The sequence below is a fragment of the Pagrus major genome, chromosome 5 (genome assembly GCF_040436345.1).
Source record: "Pagrus major chromosome 5, Pma_NU_1.0".
Classification (NCBI taxonomy): Eukaryota; Metazoa; Chordata; class Actinopteri; order Spariformes; family Sparidae; genus Pagrus; species Pagrus major.
The window spans coordinates 11436324-11456519 of record NC_133219.1 but is presented as its reverse complement, the minus strand read 5'-3'; the positions used below and the strand labels follow the sequence as shown (position 1 = coordinate 11456519).

Sequence of the window (20196 nt, the reverse complement as noted above, 5' to 3'; positions counted from 1 at the left end):
TAATTAGAGCTACTGAGTGCTTAGGTATGTGTCCTGAGCAATGGCTGTAAACAGCATCCTCCCTGAGGGTGTCGACGCACTCTACCACACACGTGTTTTTCTAGACCGCAACATGTACCCAAATAGTTTCAAAATGGATTGGGTGGTTCGCTGAGGATCAAAACAGAGGTTCAAATATTTTCAACAACATGCACATTGTAATAATTGATGAAGTCTGCAACGTGACTGAGCGAGGAGGACCTGCCTTTAAGAGGCACCAGGCAGTCACCTGCAGTCATTTTCATTATCAATTCATCTGATGAGTTTCCTCAAAGCCCAAATGGAAGTCTTCACATTTCTTGATTTGTGCAACCAATAGTCCAAAACCCAAAGAAAGTTCAATAACAATGATACAAGACATTCAAAACAAGCAAACATTCATACTGAGAGAGTGGAATCACTGATGTTTGGGCATTTTATGCATTTTACAGGAGGGACTTAATGTTGTCTGCACTTAGGTGGAAAAACATACGTGCATATATCAGTACTGGCAATCAGGCAAAATGAGTTGGAAAATATAGGCATATTGGATAATAAGTTAGTTGTTTTAGCTTTATATATGTTACATATTCTGTGTATGTATGTGTGTATACATACAGTATATATATATACATATATAAATATATATGCTATATGCTACAGTATATATAACAAATATTCTAGGTCTGTAGCCTAAGGAAACAGCTGCCACATCCTACACCACCTGCTTGCAAGTACCTGAAAAAAAAAAACAAGGTTTGAAAAATGGGTAACTCTGTGAATTTTACATATTACAGTGTGTTTATAGGTTTTTTAGGAGTACTACTGCATATGTGAATAAAGAAGACTCCAGAGGAAGCTGCATTTTAGGGTTAGTGCTCTGGCCTGTAGTGGAACAGCATGTGATTATAGTATGTTAAAATTCACAGGAAGATGTTTCGTCTTGGGCTGGGCAGGTCCTCTTTGCTCAGTCACACTGCTGACTTCATCATGTCCACCTGCCGAACCTGCCCGTTTGTACAAGGTTGTATAACATTACATAATTACAATGTGCACTTTGTTGAAAGTATTTTAACCTTTGTTTTCATCCTCAGCAAACCACCCAGTCCAACTATTTGGGTGGATGTTGCGGTCTAGAAAAACACTTGTGTTGTACAGTACGTCGACACCCTCAGGGAGGATGCTGCTTACAGCCATTGCTCAGTACAGATATTTAAGTGCACAGTAGCTCTAATTGAAAACTATTAATAACTGAGTCAATCATCAATCAATCGTGCTATTCAGAGTTATTTGCCCATCTTGTGCACAGTCTTGTCAATGTTCATATGTAGACATTTTATACATTAAAGGAAGAGTCATTGTTTTGAAATCGGTTTAATTGGACAAACTGCGTTGACACTAACACCCTTGAGATGCCTGGCAAAACCACAGCGTCTCCTCTGGAACAAATTAATCACTGGCATCTTGGCAGCATATGCAGTTGTGTTATTACTTCTCTTCTCCATTCCTCTTTAACAATAACATTCCTATCACAATCAAAGGTGCTGGCGTGGTGTTGCTATTATCCTACACCCATCTTAACTTTGCCTTGACTAAACTTGGTACCATGATTCATCATTTGGAAACAAGCCAACTCAACATCCTTCTGGGCTCCTATGGGTGCCTTTGTATCAACCGACGCCTTCAGTTGTCACCTACCGACAACAGCCAGACAGCCTGTGTGAAGCTGAGAGAAGCTGTTGATGTTTTCAAGGCTTTGCTGAACTCAATTATGAAGATCTAATCAAGAGAGTTAAACTTTTACTTTTTAAAGGCAGGGGCATGCTGGCAGTGTACAAAATGACACATCGAGGAAAGAAAAGCACTTTAATTCAGTCATCAGTATCAACCTTGGCTGTCAGGAGAGTGTTTTACCATCAGCCTTAGTCAGCATTTACAAAAATGCCGTTCTCTGTGTGCGCACATTGAACTTCATAGTGTAAATGTCAGGCGACCAAGGGGCCGTGAGAGGCCCCTTGTCTCTCACAGATTCTCTAAGACTCCTGTTCAGCCAGGCATCCGAAGCAGCCATTGTCCTGTGAAGGGAACGGAGCAACCTGCCCAGGCTTGCTACTATCTCAGCGTGCCGGCAAGTCCTAGGCAACCATCCTTAGGCCCTGGCCAGCAGGCATCAGAGTCAACACAGATACATGCACACACACCAGACAGGTGATGGAACATCATGCTGTAGCCATGACATGGATACCACTGGGATGAACTGTGATTGCTATAAAAATATGCCTCATTTCTATTCAGCAGAGAATGTTTCCTGAGATCTGCTGATGTAAGGTCATATGACATATGACTCTGCTGTCATTAGGCCCTTTGTCCCGTCTCTTCTTCATCGTACCCACAGGTGTACTGAACCTTTATCTCAAAGTGTCTTGTACAGCACTTTTCCATTGCCAGTGGCCTCTTCTATAGCACTATTGATGCCGCCACATGGGCACAATAGGGGCATAATGGGGGCGTCCACATGGTTCACCCCGCTGTCTGTCTCTCCTGAGGGGGCAAACTGCTGATCCCAGGGGTGTGAAAGGCCTGCGTCGGCTGAATTTCTGCAAACAAACACAGCACGCAGAATTCAACACAGATGTACACACATACAAGCACATGCACACACATAACCAACACACACACACACAAAGTGGTGATCTTTGTCCCGCTCAGATCGATTTCACCCAGCAACTCTGTACCTCCACTGTGACATGTCAGGAGCCACAATGGCCTTTGACACCAGCCATCAATTGACCACAATGTCGTCTAACTTTGGAGCGCTGACCGGCCACAATGGGCCTCTCTTCACCTCAGAGTCTCTGCTATTCTTCTGCCTGATCTCTCAGACAAAGCCGTGTTACAGAAGTACCAATTGAGCTTGAACAATCTCTCACAAAGGAGGCACTGACTTGGTGTTTCCAGCCCTCCTGCCAATTGTACCACGTTGTGGGCAGTGTGGTGTGAAGGTAAATTGGCAGCACATCCAGCCATGCTCGGAGAGATTATTCAAACTTGACTTTGTTGCACAACTATTGATTTGTAAACAATTATTTTAGGAGAATTTCCCTTTGTAACGAACCACTGTGTCAGACTCAGGAAAATTACATATTTACTGCAAATATGAACTGTCTCAAGAGGTAAAACAGAGCTGGTTTAATCGGATTTCTTTACAGTGCAGCTTCACCATTTTATCCTATAAGACATTTGTATGTCAAATATGTCTTTATTCTTATGTGGCAAGTATTTACGGTATATGCATTTTTTTCATCTGTCTGTTGCACCCAAACAAATCTCAACCAATGTGCCTCTGACAAATGTTACTTGACCCCCCATGACCCCATCAAGTTTGTGTAGATTGATTTCACCGTTTCTGGGTAATCCATGCACATATGCACAATTTGTGCATGATCAGATGTTAAAAAACCAGGATTATTTGTGTAATTCTTTGTGATGACTGAGGGGCCAGGTGTCACTATGTCAGTGTGGACAGGGATCAGAGAGAGGATGACATAACCCTAATCCAAATCCATCAAGGGGTGCCATCCAGTCCTGGGTCAGCACCCACCCAGTTCTGGGCACCTGGCCTCCTCGGCCCACACTCCGGGCCGCCTGTGTCCCTCCAGGGCGTCACTTCGGTGCTATGAATAGACCCTGGCGTATGCTCAGAGCTGTCAGCTTGGCATTGGCACGTGTGGCTCATGTCAGCACGGCCGCAGCGTAATGCTCCCGACTGGCGTCACTGCACTGACAGCACATTCGGGTCGCCATGGAAACAGGGACGAGCACAGCTACCTCTGCCCTGACATCCACTGGTTGTGTTTTTCAGACAAACTCTGATCTCTTTCAATCTTTCTTCCTATATTAATTTTCCCCATCTCACTCCTGCTCCTCCTCCTTAACTCTTTTCTTTCTTTCTTTTTTCTTTCTTTCTTTCTTTCTTTCTTTCTTTCTTTCTTTCTTTCTTTCTTTCTTTCTTTCTTTCTTTCTAACTTATGATGCGCAGCAGGGAACTGGAGGTTTGAAATTCTATCCAGAGGGCTTTATATTCATGAGCTGTTAAATCTTCTCATTGTCGTTCTTATTGCTCTAATGAAAAATATGGGATTACACCCATGAACTGATCTGATGTGTAATTAAACGAGGTCTGAGCCTTCTAGTCTCCTTTGACACTGTGTGAATGTGTTTGTCTGTAACGGTTTCCTCACCGGTAAGTCGACAGCAAAAGCAGAAAATTCTTAAGGTCTTCTGCCACGTCTCTGTCCTCCTCTGACTTTCTCTCATAGCCAAATTTATCTCTTTTTCCTTCTCCCTACATCCACACAGGCATGCAGTGCGGGAGTCACTGGCCTTAATTGAGGGGTGCGTGGGTCACCAAGTGTTTTCATGTAGGTCCGACAGCTTTTTCAGGAGAAATGTGCAGATTGCAGTGTTTGTACTTCTGCTCCATTTACCACTTTGTGTTTAATCGTTTACTGGCCGGCAGGCGGGAGGCCAGATGGGTTGAGGGTACAGGTGCTAAGTTAATAAAACAAAACTAAAAGACAGGAGTCACCTAGCAGCTGCATCTTCTGCCAGGGGCAAGACTCACACTTTGACTGTAATTCAGCCACGTGTGAGTACTGATACATGATTCTATGACGCACACTTTTCAGAGGAGTCATTCGTATCTCAAGGCCTGTGTTCATGTCTAGTGAGTTTAAAAAGATTTTTTACAAATAATAATTAAGCCAGAGCCAGTCAGTTAAAGGTTAAACCATTCTGACTCTACTTCTGAGAAGTTTGAGTATGTGGGTGTGTATGTGTGGGTACGAGTTTAATGTGTGTGTATTTGTGGTGCTTGCACATAATTTTGAGTGACAAAACAGTTGGTGAACATGTTGGGTGTCAAAGAGTATCACCACCCCAGCTCAGCCTTCCTGTTCTGAATACGTCTGTGTTCGCGCTTCAAAGAATTAAATGTGTTGTCTTACCTGATGTTTATTCATCTTTATTCTTGGATGAAATATATAATATAGAATTTCTAATTTTAAAAAGTAGCAGCTGGATCTTTCACTTTAAGGTCCAGTGTGTAGGATTTTGGGAGATCTAATGGTAGACATGGAATATAATTAATTAATTAACTGTTAGTAAATTATAAAAGTGTGATGAGACAAAAAAATGTACAGTGTTTGTGTGTATTTGTTATGGATTATAGACTGAATTAAATGTATGAATGTCCAACAGTAAAACACCACACTATGCTCATACTGGGATGCTAACAGGTGTGAATATGTGGCAGAGCATTGCTGGAAATGAGTAAGCGTGCTGAGAGTACATACCCTTGGCATTCATATTCCTTCCCTGATCCTGATGATGAAAAGTCTTTTCCAATCAATTTAAGATCTCAGGGCTTCTATAGACTTCCTCTGACTTTCCATCGGCATGGGGGTGAGTAGATAATGACTGAATTCCCATTTTTTGGTGAACTTCTCCTTTAACTTGTCAGAACAAACACTGCCTTGATTAATGAACTCTGATCCGACTACCCCCACCACCACCACCACTGACACACACACAGCACATGCACGGCAGAGCTGAACTGAAGACCTTCTGTTGAAACACAGCAGGTGCTACATGAAACTGCCCTCTCTGTCATGGTACTGCTCGGGTAACATTAAAAATCAGCCAGTTTTATAAAAGAAATACTGTCATGAAGTTATTATGCACAGTTATTCCCTGACCACAGATTTTTAAAAATGCTAAATGCACTCTTACTTCTCGGCTCTTGACACAAGGGTGATTAAAATGACCATTTGTTGCATATCTTTTTTCCATTGGTGCGCCAGATAACCTTTGTACGATGTGTCTGCAGTGTTGGTTTGCCTGGACTTTCTCCACGGCTGCCAATTAGGAATGGTGTGTGTGCGTGTGTGCATGTGCACTGAGGTGAATGCCAAATTGGTCCACACACAAGCAGCCTGCATGTCTCTCTATCTCTATCATTATCTGAGACACACACACATGCAGAAACAAAAAACACACACGACCCAAGGTTTGATGGAAATGTTTATGTAATTTAAATTCAGGTTGTGCCCTGAAGAAACCCATTCATCTCTTTCATATTAACCCTATTAGCAGCCTCACTGACAGAGCACAGTGATGTGGGTTGCCAGGATATTGCTGTTATTATTGCTGTGACTCTATTTTGAGACTCAATAACTCTCTTACCCACACACTCAAGGTAATGAGAGGGGTGTTTATGTGTGAGTGTTTGGGAATAAAAAGCAGGCAAATTTTGATCATTCTCACAAAGCAGATGTCTAAAATTTATATATTCTATTTTATTCTATATTCCTGTTCCAGTGTAGTTGTGCAGTTCAGTTTCTTCTCTCATTTTTGATGATAGAATCTCTTTTACTGAAAGAAGGGTGCGACATGTTTAAAACAATTTATCACAGATGTTACAGTAATTATCTCTGATCATATTCTTACTGATAAATATCTGCTGAAGCCAAACCAAGACTGAACACATAGACATTAAAAGTTTTGCTAATTCAAATCTGACTTCATCTGGAAGACTGTCTGGAAAATGAATCCATCATCATTTGAATGGTGCCATCTGCACAAACAGCCACATAAACACACAAATGCACACTAACACACATTCCAACGTCAGCTCGTCAACGTCAGACAGTCCAAACAGTGCCCAGTGCTAGGCAACCATGCCATCCCAGTGCAGATGGCAGGGTCTGATCATGTTTATTTTACTCTAATCTGATTCACTTAAGTCCCTTTGCCTACCCATGCCTTCTGAATGACGTCAGAGATATGTTGGTGTGTGTGTGTGTGTGTGTGTGTGTGTGTGTGTGTGTGTGTGTGTGTGTGTGTGTGTGCTCAGATGACAGACCTACTAATTTCTGCTGTGCAATGGACTACATCTAAATGGTCAGTGTCCGCTTAACCCTGTATTCACTTACTGTTTTTCAACAACTTAAATTTAGATAGATAGATAGATAGATAGATAGATAGATAGATAGATAGATAGATAGATAGATAGATAGATAGATAGATAGATAGATAGATAGATAGATAGATAGATAGATAGATTAACTTTAATGTCCTCCTCTCCTTTGACAAGGCTCAATAATACACATGATTCAAATTTAAAACACATTTAAGACGCATTTAAAACACACAGAAGGGGACTGAATGGTAAAATATCAGATAAAAAAGATAATCCTGTCAAGGATGGCCTCATTTCCTCTATTTTGATTCAAAGCTGCCCTGCCAAACCTCGCTTGACAGCAGCAATGAATATCCAACATCCGCCTGGGAGTAGGGTATGCCACCTATGGCATCCAAAACAACAGTGACATAAGGCTTCATGTAGTAGAGAGAAATGCAGGATTTTACTGAGCAGTACACTTGGATCAGTAAAGGAAGTCGGCCTCCCTCCTCTCTGCAGTCAGCATGATTGATGGAGTTAACTGTGTATTTGTATTTCTAAGGGGTTGAAAAGGACCCACAACGAACTCTCCCCTTTTTGAGGGCTAAGGTAGTTAGGTAGGTCAATCAGAGCCACTGCTAAATTAAGAGTGTGCATTAAGGCCTTAACACCCCAAAGTGACACCAAAGAACTGGGCGTGTCGGAAGCAGACTGTTTTGTTGCCTCACGTCTCCCTCCAAAGCTACACTTGAACACACCGCAAAGACTACAGTCAGTGACCAACGAGCTTGTATGTTCTGCACCTGCGTGAAAGGAAATACCTCTCACTCTGTTGTTATGATTTGGCAGCATTTTTTAACACCGCTGTCACTAATATAGCTTCTTTATCACTAATATTTTAAGAAAAATAGGGAGAAACCGCACAGGGTGAAATCATGGTTACTACAGCAACGTGGACCTTACCTGAACAGCCAATCAGATTGATTTCTCTCCCCGATTCTACATGCTGAATCAGCCAAAAAGCCTCCAACAAGGGCTGTCCAGAGCCAATGGTACGAGCCACTGAAGCTCATTGATGGCCCTGACAATGCCCTACAGCTGACCTTTGGCCTGGTGTGTCTAGGCCTGTAGGGCTCATAGAACAAAGGTTACACCGTGTAACCCAATGTGTCGAATATGACTGTGAAAAACAAAGACACACACATGATCTAAAGAAGAAGTTCAGTCCATTTGCCTACACAACAAGACATTTCATTTTATTACTTTCAACAAACAGTGAACTCTGATCAATTCTCAGAGATCAGGGCATCAGGCAAGTTTTGAATGTAACTAAATAGTGTGTTTTAAGATAAAAGTAGCTGGGTTATTAAAAGCATATTGTTAACATACCCAAACTCAAGTTCAAGTTCAAGTTAGTTCAGAGGTAGATTTTGTTAGCAGTAGAGTCCTCATACACACATATGGGAAAAACATAGAGGCACATATCACACATCATCCAAGGGACAGTGGAAATTAAAAATGACAAATTAAAAAGTTCTTACAGGTCCAGATCATACTAAGATATTGAAATGAGCTAAAATACTAATAGTAAAAAGAAAATAAAACAAAATGAATCAGTAAAAATTGTTTAGGTTGTAAAAACATACATAATGGTTAAAATATGTTTGTAACTTGTTGGTAACCTAAAATTAGCAATGGATGACATGTCAAAACTTTTAAGATAACTAAGTCTGACAACATAGTAGATGTTACCGTATGTGTTTCTTCCATTAGTGGAGCCTCGACCTGTCTTCTGATGAATCACGGTTTAAGTAGAAGAGGATCAGTGAGTCAGTAAGTACTGTATGTTGAGACATTTACCCCAAATCAGTGAACCACAAAGGCTGGGAGGGTGAACTACCGCAGCATGACACGTGTGTGTGTGGCTTTCCATGGTACAGCCTAATGATGTGCAGAAGCTGTGGCTGGGTGGGTGGGTCGCCATGGCTTGAATATAATCTAGTTTGTAGCACTAAAACACATCGACTCCACTGCACTGCTATGCTATCCACCCATTTTTGTCATGTTTGTGTTGGCAGACTGGATACTCTACTTCAGTTACCACTCCACATTCCAATTATCATAATCACCTACCAGTAGATGAGGATTACTAGATGTCATTTTTAACTGTCCAAATTTTTGTACCAATGCTAATCATGGGTTTCATTACCAATATCACAACAAAACTTTGTTTATTGCCTTATTTTGGTATAGCCTAAAGATTTATTTCTTGAAAACCTTTTTTCATTTGACAAAGTAAACCAAATTTCTCAAAATACATCAGTGCTTGAAGGGATCTTGACAAAGCAGTCAAAACAGGTCCTTTATCTAGTTAGCTTAGTTAGCCGTGCAGCTAGTGGTCCGGACTAGTACAGGGCACTGGGAAAGTGTTGGTGATCACACCGCTAGCACATGAGCTTTAGACCAGGACGGGCCAGGGCTAGCTGGTTAGCATGCTAAACATACTTTGCAACATAATATATAAACGTCATGATGTTGAAATTGTAATTCCGAAACATTCTGTTGATAATTTTAGTGGCGTTTTCAATGTTTTCGACAAAAACTCTTACCTAGGCGAGTTTCATCCAGTTTTCAGCTCTCCAGCCTCAAACTTACTGATATGCACTTGCACTTTGCACTTGTTCGGACAGGCTGGTGAACAAAGTGTAGCATTTAGCAGCCCAAAGAGCCAGATATTTCTTGCAGGAGTCGAGTAGAGACCAAAAGCAGAGCTAAAAGAGAGTGAATGTTGGACCGTCTGTAACTGCTGGGGATGATATGTCAGTGTTCAAAATGTGTTTCTGTTGCTCCCAAGTGGCCAAAAAAAATCACATATTGCAGGTTTTAATCAGAAATTATGTCATAGATACACATTTAAACCAGTAAACAATACTTAATTCCAGCTTTTCAATGCTACATTTGCTCACATTTCTTGACCTAGTTCTTTGGTTTGCACCTCTGTGTTTGTCTGCCTTAATGCCTAATTTGTCTGTCAGTCAATTGAAGCGGATTTTCAGGTCTGTCAGTTTGTAGTACCCCCCTCCTTCCAGTTTCTGTGTGTTTAAAATGGAAGATCTATTTATACAGCATGTCTGTGGGAGCTGGTTTCCTGGTTGCTTCGTCAGAGAGCTGGTCTGTCTGTGGTAGCAGGCTGGAGGGGCATTAGGCTCTTCATCCCTCCTGGTGAGGCGTTCTCCCAGCAAGCTTAGTGACACAGGCCTAGGCAGCTGCCACAAGGCTGAATGGGCATGGGATAAATTGCTCTTTCTCCACCAGAATAATGAAGAAACACACAAACAAAGAGCTTAAAAGATATTCACGCTGTGGTACCCACACAAACACACATACACATACCACACCTTCTAACACAGAAGGTCATAGCTGATGGGTGAAGTTGTATTGTGGCATGGTATTAGACAATCCGGGGCTTGGTCGATACCCATATGCAGTTTGGGTTGTGCACTGAACAAACTTGTCCTGTTGGTTATTCGCTTTAAATAATAAGAATGGAGACTTGCCCTAACAGCCAAACAGTTGAATGAAGGGTCAGTGCCTTAATCATCCCATGATGACTTCCCTGGGGGTATTGTTTTATTCACATTTTGGTCAGTGTTTTTCTCTGTGATTTTATTAAAGTGACACATTGAACCTCCAGGGGCATTTCATTGAAGGTCTCGCACTCTATTCTTGTCTCGTCACTCTCATTAATAAAAGATTTCAAAGTGTCCACTGAGGAGGAGGAGGACATTGCTCTAATGCCATTATTACTTGACACACATGCACATACACACATGCATGTACAGTCAAAATAGATTCACATCCATATCTGAGAACGGGTCATGTTGAGGTCTGATCTCCTACAACACTGTGTTCTCAGCTGTGTGTAACACCTAACAGCCGAATATTGACAAGTATTGTAGCAGAGCACAGCATGAGTGGCCCCAGGGCTGTGTGCGGTACCAGACCGTCGACTCGCACAGAACTATTGACTTAGTTAACAAGAAACAAATGACTGTTGTTTGTCTCCACATGTTTTTCTGAGAAAAGTGATGTCATATTCCTCTTTTCTTCATCAGGAAGCTCCTTTACTCAGCTCTGTACCTGCTCTGCTCTTTCAAGTCTTTGCTTAATTCACGTATCACTTTTGACCAACCTTTCCCTCCCTCCATACTGTTCCAGTTAGTTATGTAACCTCAGTGTCCATGTCATTCGGGAGCTCATATTGACGGCTTAGTCCACCGCTTACCCTCTCCAGCCAGTAAAGTTAGCAACCCCACCCCACGCAGCTGGGAAGCATGAGACTACATGAAAAATGATTGATTGCATGGCGACCGTTTTGTTCATGACATTGTAGTGCATGTTTATGCTTTACATTTGACCCCACCATCAGCAATAACATGGCTGTCGGTCGGTACCTACCAAATTTAAGTTACATAACCTGCCATGTGTGTGGATTCAAAACAGTCTTGTCAGTTGATGTTATATGATCAGTGTTGACTGCAAACCAGAAAAGACGAGAACTCCGGGATTTAATACAAGCTTAGCCTGGGACTGACAAGCAGCACACAATTCCTCACTGACCTGATTCTTCTTATCTTGTCAAGATAAGGTGGGTGGGATTACAATACCAGGTTGCCTGATGTGAACTAAAAAAACTCATGTCACATGTGGTAAAGAAGAAGGGATTTTCTAACAATACAGCTGAGTTGGAAAGACTTGCTTTCAAGTGAGGCTCTTCTGTAAAGATCCTAGAAAATAATCTCTATGTTGTACTCTTTCATGATTTCTTGGTTTTGAACACTAATTCTGAAAATGTCATTTTCTAGGAATCAGTAGGACCTTCTGTCACAACAATGAAGCACTCTGTCAAATCTCAATGCCTGTTAACCATGAAAATAGGATGAAACCAGAAAGCAAGGGTATCAAATACATTACAGACATCATAGGGACAGTAAGAAAAGGACACACTTGCCTCAAATGCTGATTTCTTGTATGTAAAAGAAAAGTTCAAATCTAATTATACACTGAAGTTACATGTTAGACTGTGGACATGGCTGGAAGAGAAGAGATGATGCACAGGAGGACAAGTAAGAAATTAGATAATACAATGTAAGAGTTGCTTATGACCACCCTCTGTAAGGTGCCCATCTTCACTGGCTGACATAGCTGGCCTGTGGACTGTGCTCCACACATATCCAATCACAATGTGGATTTTTTGTCCAACAGTCAATAATCTTTTATGGTTAACTCCAACCTGACCTCTAGTGAAATTTGTTTGCACTACACCGTCAGTACCCTAATCAAAAATAGCTGACCCACAGCCCCATCTATTGGTACATTTGTGCAGTGCGAACACAGTCACTCTCTTTGATAAAATGTTTACTAACACAGTTCATATGTCAGACTGAATAATAACAATAAATACATCCAAGAGAATAATAAAATACTTTATTACTTTTTAAAGCTACATTCACATACATATAAACATTTGGACTTAAAGTTACTATACAAACTTTAACACTTTCTTTTGCAATATTTTGTTGTCCCTCTAACCTTTGCAGATATAGAGACAGAGACTGACCATCTTTCCAGAAACACTCCCATATAAGAAATTCACATTCATACACTTAGCCTCAATGAGATCAAAGTCCTACGACTGTGTGTAGCGGATAATCTCGCTCAGATCATAGCCTGTCACTGCAAAGGCATAACCATCGCCGTCACAGAACTTGGCGCCACAGATTTGTGTGTCCGTCACGCACTCATTGTGCAAATGAGCAACCTTAGAGGAAGAGAGGAAAACACACAGTGAGGGGAAAATTGATCCGATATAAATTAAACCTGAGGGTAACTGCCATAAATTGTGCTTTGATTCTTTAAGAAAACAAGCTTCGTATAATGATTTGAGTTCAGTTACCTCCACACTGTTGGTCTCTGGGGTAAGTGTTAGGTGCCACACCCTGACTAGAGAGTCCTCAGCAGCAGACAGCAGCTAAAAACACAAGCAGATGGTTACTCCAACATCATCCAGTGCCCATAAAGAATCTTTAAGAACCACCTGACCATGCTTGAGATCTAAATCCCTCCCAATTGTTAGCCGTGTTTGCCACATCAATTAAAAAAATGCCATCACAATAACCTATCAGTGAAATATCTTTCTGATCTATTTGGTTGATACAACTCACCAGCCCAGAAAAAGGAGCAATGTCCAGTGAGTATATCCAGCGTGCATGGGCGTTGACCTCAGCATGCAGAATTCCCGTCACTGCCTCATACAGACGGATCTGGCCTGTGCCGTAACCTGCCACCACTGTACCTTTCCACAACTTGACAGATGAACAGCTCATACTGAGAGCAGTAAAGGTGATGGAGGATCATTGCCATCAGGAAGTAAAGAGAAAAAAATATTAGATTAGAGAAGGAGAGGAAATGAAGAAGAAACAAGGGACAGTGGAAAGGAAACATAAAGAAGCATAGATTAAGTAGAACCATGTATGAAGATGGATAGGAAAGTAAGTGATGATGAAGGTACACTATATGTCACTGTCACTATTAGTTGGCTCGCATTGGACCACTTTGCTTTGGCTTGATTTTTACATTCTACACCAAAAATGACAAAACTAGAACACAAGGAACTTCTTACTCAAAGCCAGCGATCTTGTTGAGCAGCTGGAATTCCTCCCCAGACTTCCATACACACAGGTTGCCCCCATCATCTGCACTGACCAGATCAGCTATGCACTCCTGAGACAGCAACAGAGTGAAGGGATTATGTAAATAATAGAATGGTTGCAGTTCCTAGAAGTATTATAAAAAGCAGGTAATTTAATTCAATAGTCAGACATTCATGGAAAAGTTAGAATTATCCCATGTCAACAAAGGTAGACGCACCAATGACAAATGTGCACACTGAAGAAGCACACACACGACATACCTGGCTGCCAGAGCACTCTGAGGCCATGTCAGTGATGGACTCATTATGCTCCTCCAGGATTTCAGACAGGGTTATATTACTGCCTTTACTGGGAACATCAAATACGAGAATTGCACCAGCTGAAACACCTGGAGAGAAAGAGAGGGTAGACTGTTTTGTCCAGTGTCCTCTTTGAATATACACATTAATATATCTCACTTAGTACTCACCCACACATATAAAATTCTCCCTCACTGCTGATATCCCTCGACCAAACACGGCCTGAGCTGAAATATTCAACATACAAACACAACAAATTAGCTCTGTGAGTGCTTTTGATTTGGTATGAAAGTCTAGATTGATACTTTCTGTAATTGTGCAAATATGCATGTCTGAACAGGTGTAGATGTGAGGGCAAGAAAAGCCAGCAGTGTCTACGTGCAAACCTGACAAAGCAGCCCAGCTGGCAGGATAAAATGTTTGCTGCAAACCACAAATATGTTTCGATTTCTACTCGTCATAGGCTACGTACCTTATTGACATTACCACAAAACGTGTCATATCACGTTCACATTAAATGTTTATTACTTGACTGTCGTGTCGGGGTGTTATGGTGAGAAAGTGACTGCAGTTCGAGTCTCCGTTTCAGTGTGAAACCAGTGGACAGTTCTGACGAGGGACCACGCCATTTCAACATTTGTAAATGTTCCAGCCTCGTTTGAGGTGACAAAAATCTGATATATTTGACAGGACGTCTGGTGCCACTGTATTTGTGGTGATCAAAAATAGGTAAAACAGCCAAAACATGATGTCTTTCTAACCATAATCTAGTTTTTGTGCCTAAACCTAACCAGAGCATAAGCACAGAGTTGAGACAAGATACAAATTTAAAACTGAATCTACTGTATTGCAACATACAGAAACGTAAAGCTGTAACTCATCTGTGATTTTGCAGAAATGTACATTGCCGACATTTATCCTGGCAACTGGGTTGGAAAATCATTGCTCATGTGAACAGTGTCTTCACTGCCATTTGCGATTGTATAGACATGATAATCTGAGTGTTAATGACTTTACTTTAAATAATCTATTACATTATAAATATCAGGTCCTCCCACTGCTGTTTAATAATGTTTGTTTAATGAGGATGGATGAACTGCACTGACACATTTCCAAGGACAAGAAAGTAATTTCTATTGAATCATATCACACTGTTCCATATGTTATTGTATCATATTATATAATATAGTCAATCATTTCAGAGTTTCTATGTAAATAATTGAGACATGTCAGTTTTTGAGTCATTAAATGTATAGTGTTTATATGTAAGTTTACCTGTAGGTGTTTCCGGTGTATCCAGTGCATGCCAGTACACCATGATGGAGCCATCAGACTCATACATCTAAAAACAATGGATGTATGTGGGGAAAAAACACATATATTAATGCTTTTGTTAAGGTTCACATCTAAAAAACATTAAGTGACACGCTTCAGTTTGGACCCCTGCACTGTCATAATATACAACCGTAGCCACCATACAAGAAGCAGAGGTAGCAGTACCTCCTCCGACTGTGGCAACTGCCAATGGCTACAGGCAGACACACACAAAAACTCACCTGGATGCCTTTCTGAGAGGTCACCACCAGCAGATCTCGAGAGGGCAGAGCACAAAACGCAGCCTGTTATAAGAAACGCAGGATTTCTTTAGTTTTATGACAGCAGAAGATGCCGGAACATAAGACAATTAAGACAATATTAAACCTCACAATTTTATATTTGCTGGCACGCAGATCAAGTTCACATTTTTTTCACCCAATTTTAGGACATTGCAGCAGGACAGAGATTACAAACAAGGCAACCAATATGTTTTTATGGCCAGTCTTCCCTTTGCAGAGCATCACCTAGGAAGATTAGTGTCAGCGGATGTACAGTATATAGGACACAGATGTTATCCTGAGGAATTGTGTGCTGCTTGTCAGTCCCAGGCTAAGCCTGTATTAAATTAAAGTTCTCATCTTTTCTGGTTTGCAGTCAACACTGATCATATAACATCAACTGACAAGACTGTTTTGAATGAAATTAATTATTTATACTGCAGGACAAGCTTATCTAAATTTAGATTGTCCCCTGAAAATTAGGCACTATAAAAAAGGAAACAATTCCTATATTCTCCTGTTCATCTGATTTGAATAGATAACTCCTCAAATGACAAATGAGCCAACACTTGTCCTCATTGTTTCATTTCATGTAAATAATAATAAAATAGCTAGCGGGAGATGGCGGACACACAGCAGTAGTTGCAGAAGTTGTGGCCTGACCTGCATGATGAGCGATGTGCTTGTGGCGACATTGGGCTCTTTGGACTGCAGCTGACGGTGGGAGTAGTTGAGGCCGTCCCAGGACGCGGTGATCATGTTGACCACGTTAGCATGGACCACCGTGAAGTAGGTGAGGCGCCGCGGGGCGATGCGCATCACGCTGAGGTTGTTGTACAGCGCCGAAGCGCTGTTTTTGATCTGGATGCTCTTTTCTTTGTGATACATCGAGCTGTCTTCTCCGAACAGCACAGTTTGCTGAAAAGGTAGCGGGTTGCAATCAAGGTGACCGCAAATACAGTGGCGTTGAGTTTAATTAGCAATATCACAAAAAAACAAACTCCATTCCTTTGCAGCAAATGGCAAAGCTAAACACTTAACATTAGCAGCAAGCTAGGAATGTTAGCAAGATACCAAGTGCAACAACGCAGTGTTAAATAAAAGAAGATGCTGTTACTTTGCGTGGCAATGCACACACTCTTGCGTTAGATACAACAACTGGCTAACTCTCAGTCGTAATCGTTAATAACATGTAAAGTTAACGAGAACGAAGCACTCTTCTAGCTCTTGTTAGCAACAGGATTACATCCACGTCCTCCGCAGCCATAGAGACAACGGCCTTTACGTACTACGTCATGATTGCGTGCTTGGTTGCTGAGCAACCATAGACTAGAGCAAATTGTAGAAGCCAAGTGTAAGGTAAGGTTTTACAATAATAACTTGAGATGCTAACGGTATGACAGTTATTATTCATAAAATCTTTAAAAACACAGCGGCTTTGCGGTCGAATGGTGAATTATGACATGTTATAATCGTGTAATTACCTGGAATTATGTGATACACATATGACTGTCCCATGGTCTCAAAACACCGCCGTGAAGTTAGCATTAGCATACGCTTGTTGTAAAGAAAACTCCACACTAAATTAGGTTCTTTTCTTACAAATAATCTCATAAATACTTGTTGTCTTATGGTTTTAATACAGGTGATTTTCCCACCAAACACATAATTGGGTTTTTGTGTAGGCTAACTGCTATTTCTGCTCAAAATTAGCTTGTATATGACACTGGCTGTGGTTAGCTCAGTTTATGCATCCTGCCCAGTGAGCCTTTTTCTGTTGAAGACTGTCACCAACAAAAAGACGTTCAAAACTGCTTCAAAAAGTTTTGTTTTCTCTGTGAACATACAACTGTCCACTCCAGTGGACGTTATGCACCAACGGGTATATTCTGCCTTTTGTGCCTATATGTACATGAAGTGTGAAGACTATTTAATATTGCTGTTTCATAAAAATATTCAACTGTAAATTATGTCATCATTTTAAAAAAAACATACGAAATAAGGAATAAATATATCTATATATAATATATAATATACCCGTTGGCTGTTAAACTGTTAGTAAAATCTGAATAAAGGTATTTGTAACACCTTATTCAGTTTAAAAATAACTGTTTAACCTGTCTGGTTTTCTGAGTATAAGAGGATTTAACAGTTATTCCAGGTGTACTTGAGGCATCTCTTCTTTCCTCTGTCATTTTTATAATGCCATATCTCTACAAAGAGATTAAAACTCAACTGAAATTGTGGACAAGGCCTTGGGGATCCACCTCCTAGTGAATGACCACGGTACACCAGCTTCAGTGGTTACTACCACATATGTGTCCACTGTAGTAGACACCCTGCGTGAAAAGGTTAAATATTCACATTTACATCATATTTCACTGTGATTTGCAATACTGGTGTTTAACTGCGAAAATTTGGATGTACTGTAGGTTTCTGGTTGGCAGCTCAAGTGTCATGTCTGATCACCTCCACCAGAGTGTGCTAATGTTTATCTATGACACCTCAACTTGCCAACGGAAAGGGAATGATGCTGTTCCCTGTTGAATCGTTCATTTTATTTTTGTGTTTCATGTGTTACATCAGCTTCTGAGCCAAGATGCCCCGTTCTGCAACCAAGTCCCAAGCTGACAAGCGTAAACGTAGAACATCTATCCATGTGACCACACCTCCAATGCAGGACCTGAAAGAGGAAGGTATCATCCGCAGTCACTTAACTCGTGCCCAATGGATAGACATGTTGAACCAGGAGGATGCAGATGAGATAGTGGGAGAGATTATGGAGGAATTTATGAGCGAGGTCATGGAAGGCTGTTTAAAGGTGGACGTTAAAAGACAGGTACAACTGAAAGGTCATATACACTTTTTATTTCGATTTGTGGAGAGATCAAATACGGTACCATCAAAATTATCCATCCATTTCAACCACACATAATATTTATAACATTAATCAATGTTGTTTGTCTTTTTCCTCAAGCTAGCACATTACTCTGCATCCTGGGTCTTGAGCAGCCTCACACAGACTCTAGAGCGGCAATTTCTGTTCCTCGCTGAAGGGGAAGGAGCAGAGGAATTATCTAACACAGAAGACTCAGAGCCGATGCCAGCAACTCCAGATCCCTGGGCTCGAGGATCTGTGCATGTTGTAAAAGCTCCCCCTATACTTCAACCTGCCTTGCAACAGGTGCTCTTGATAATTCTCTTCTGCAAATCTTCCGTTCATATTTCAACCGAAAGGTTATGTGCATCAATGTCCACAGTATATCTATGTCTCTATAATTGTTTCTAACAGGAGGTTGACATTGGCCAGATCCCTGTACAAACAGAGCCAACAGTAAACCAGCAGTGCAATGTTGCGGCCCAAACAAACAGCTCTCCAAAGCAACCTGAAAAGGAAACGAGTCCCAGCTCTCCAAAACAATCAGAAAAGGAAACAAGTCCCAGGAGGCCTGTTAGGGACAAGCACTATAAAGTACTCAGCCCTCGCCCCTCACCACAAGTTGATCCAAAGAAAAACCAGCGGATTAATTTACCCAAACCTGTTCGAAACAAATCACTGCCAACTCTGTCCTGTTCAGCAGAAAGAAAGGAAGTGGAGGAAGAAGGTAAAAAAAGGAGACATTCTGAATTGACTCGATCATCATATCAGCTCAAAAAGGACTCAAAAGTGATACCAAAGCTTGATCCCTCCTGCCTGCCTAGACATCACATCATACCCTCATATGAGATTTTGAACAACAGCTATACAAAGCCCAACTCCAAGAAACCAGTCAGACTGCCCAAACTAGAGCAAAGATATAACAAGCAGCAAACTGAGTTGGCAGTAACCTCACAGAAGCCACTAACCACCCTCAAGGATCAGCCACGGAAGGTTAACAGGAAAACTGAGGAAGATGTCTGGTTGAAGAAACCGTCTCCTTCTAGAAAGGAAGGAATGGTGTCCTCTGGGCCTCTGAGGCTTGACACAATGCAGATGGCCAAAGGTGTTTCTCTCATGGTTCCCCAGGCAGTTGACGTGAACTCTTTCATATTTAACCCTCCTGCTCTGTCTACCAAGCTAAAGCCGATACGGAGTGATGTAACTGTGCCACTGTTATCAGTTGAACAGGTTACTGCAGGTCCACCACCTAAGGTCACCCCATTGTTTCAGACCAAGAACTGAGACAACTGATTGTAAACTTTTCTGATAATAAATGTCTGTAGCTGTATTTAGAGGAGAATGAGCCGCTACATATGTAAATGAAATGAAAATGTCCTTTTAAATGAACACATGACATACTGTTCACTGCAGGCTAAGCTGTGAAAGATAATTACTTTGCAAAGATTCTGTTTTTTCCTCCATGTATTTTTCAGCTTCTCTATATTTGCAATACAGTAGTGAGACACACTGTATATGTATAAAAAATAGTACCAAATAAACTGTGAATTCAATATGTGCATTGCCATTTCTTTAATATTAATATATAATTACAAGAAAGCTATGTGTTTTATCAATACCTCCTGCCTAATATAGCAAAGATAGGGATAAATACGTACCTCATAAAAAGTAAAACACTATGAAGCAAGGATATTGGATTATGGCATTCTAAGATGGGGGATCTATTAAGGGT

General features: G+C 41.1%; 3 protein-coding genes across 3 annotated transcripts in view; 1 reads left to right on the top strand and 2 right to left on the bottom strand.

The window, feature by feature from the left end:
• rhobtb4 (Rho related BTB domain containing 4) overlaps positions 1 to 5464 on the bottom strand; it is a 50820-nt gene extending 45356 nt beyond the window's left edge. The window contains exon 1 of the mRNA XM_073466236.1: positions 5373 to 5464. The gene's annotated coding sequence lies outside the window, so the exon portion shown is untranslated. The remainder of the gene's footprint in view (positions 1 to 5372) is intronic.
• A 6985-nt stretch (positions 5465 to 12449) lies between these two features.
• wdr54 (WD repeat domain 54) lies at positions 12450 to 16818 on the bottom strand. Its single transcript, XM_073466699.1, has 10 exons — positions 16704 to 16818; positions 16250 to 16504; positions 15548 to 15610; positions 15267 to 15333; positions 14162 to 14218; positions 13953 to 14080; positions 13662 to 13762; positions 13204 to 13366; positions 12936 to 13010; positions 12450 to 12800 (listed from the first exon to the last, which is right to left on the bottom strand). The coding sequence occupies exons 2-10, from the start codon at positions 16472 to 16474 to the stop codon at positions 12669 to 12671; spliced, it is 1011 nt and encodes a 336-aa protein (XP_073322800.1). The 5' UTR covers positions 16475 to 16504; positions 16704 to 16818; the 3' UTR covers positions 12450 to 12668.
• A 1367-nt stretch (positions 16819 to 18185) lies between these two features.
• Positions 18186 to 19805, top strand: LOC140995485 (uncharacterized protein C2orf81 homolog). The gene is made up of 3 exons (XM_073465488.1): positions 18186 to 18425; positions 18564 to 18722; positions 18879 to 19805. Exons 1-3 carry the CDS (start codon positions 18186 to 18188, stop codon positions 19746 to 19748), a joined length of 1269 nt encoding a protein of 422 aa, XP_073321589.1. The 3' UTR covers positions 19749 to 19805.
• Positions 19806 to 20196: the final 391 nt, after the last annotated feature.

Excerpts from the sequence above, each read along its gene's own strand:
- wdr54 (XM_073466699.1), bottom strand. The coding sequence starts at position 16,474 with ATGTATCACAAAGAAAAGAGCATCCAGATCAAAAACAGCGCTTCGGCG. Across the intron at positions 15,611-16,249 it reads GCACATCGCTCATCATGCAG|GCTGCGTTTTGTGCTCTGCC; the intron begins GTCAGGCCACAA and ends TTCTTATAACAG. Across the intron at positions 13,367-13,661 it reads AACAAGATCGCTGGCTTTGA|TATGAGCTGTTCATCTGTCA; the intron begins GTAAGAAGTTCC and ends TACTGCTCTCAG.
- LOC140995485 (XM_073465488.1), top strand. The coding sequence starts at position 18,186 with ATGCCCCGTTCTGCAACCAAGTCCCAAGCTGACAAGCGTAAACGTAGA. Across the intron at positions 18,426-18,563 it reads AGGTGGACGTTAAAAGACAG|CTAGCACATTACTCTGCATC; the intron begins GTACAACTGAAA and ends TTTTTCCTCAAG. Across the intron at positions 18,723-18,878 it reads ATCCCTGGGCTCGAGGATCT|GAGGTTGACATTGGCCAGAT; the intron begins GTGCATGTTGTA and ends TGTTTCTAACAG.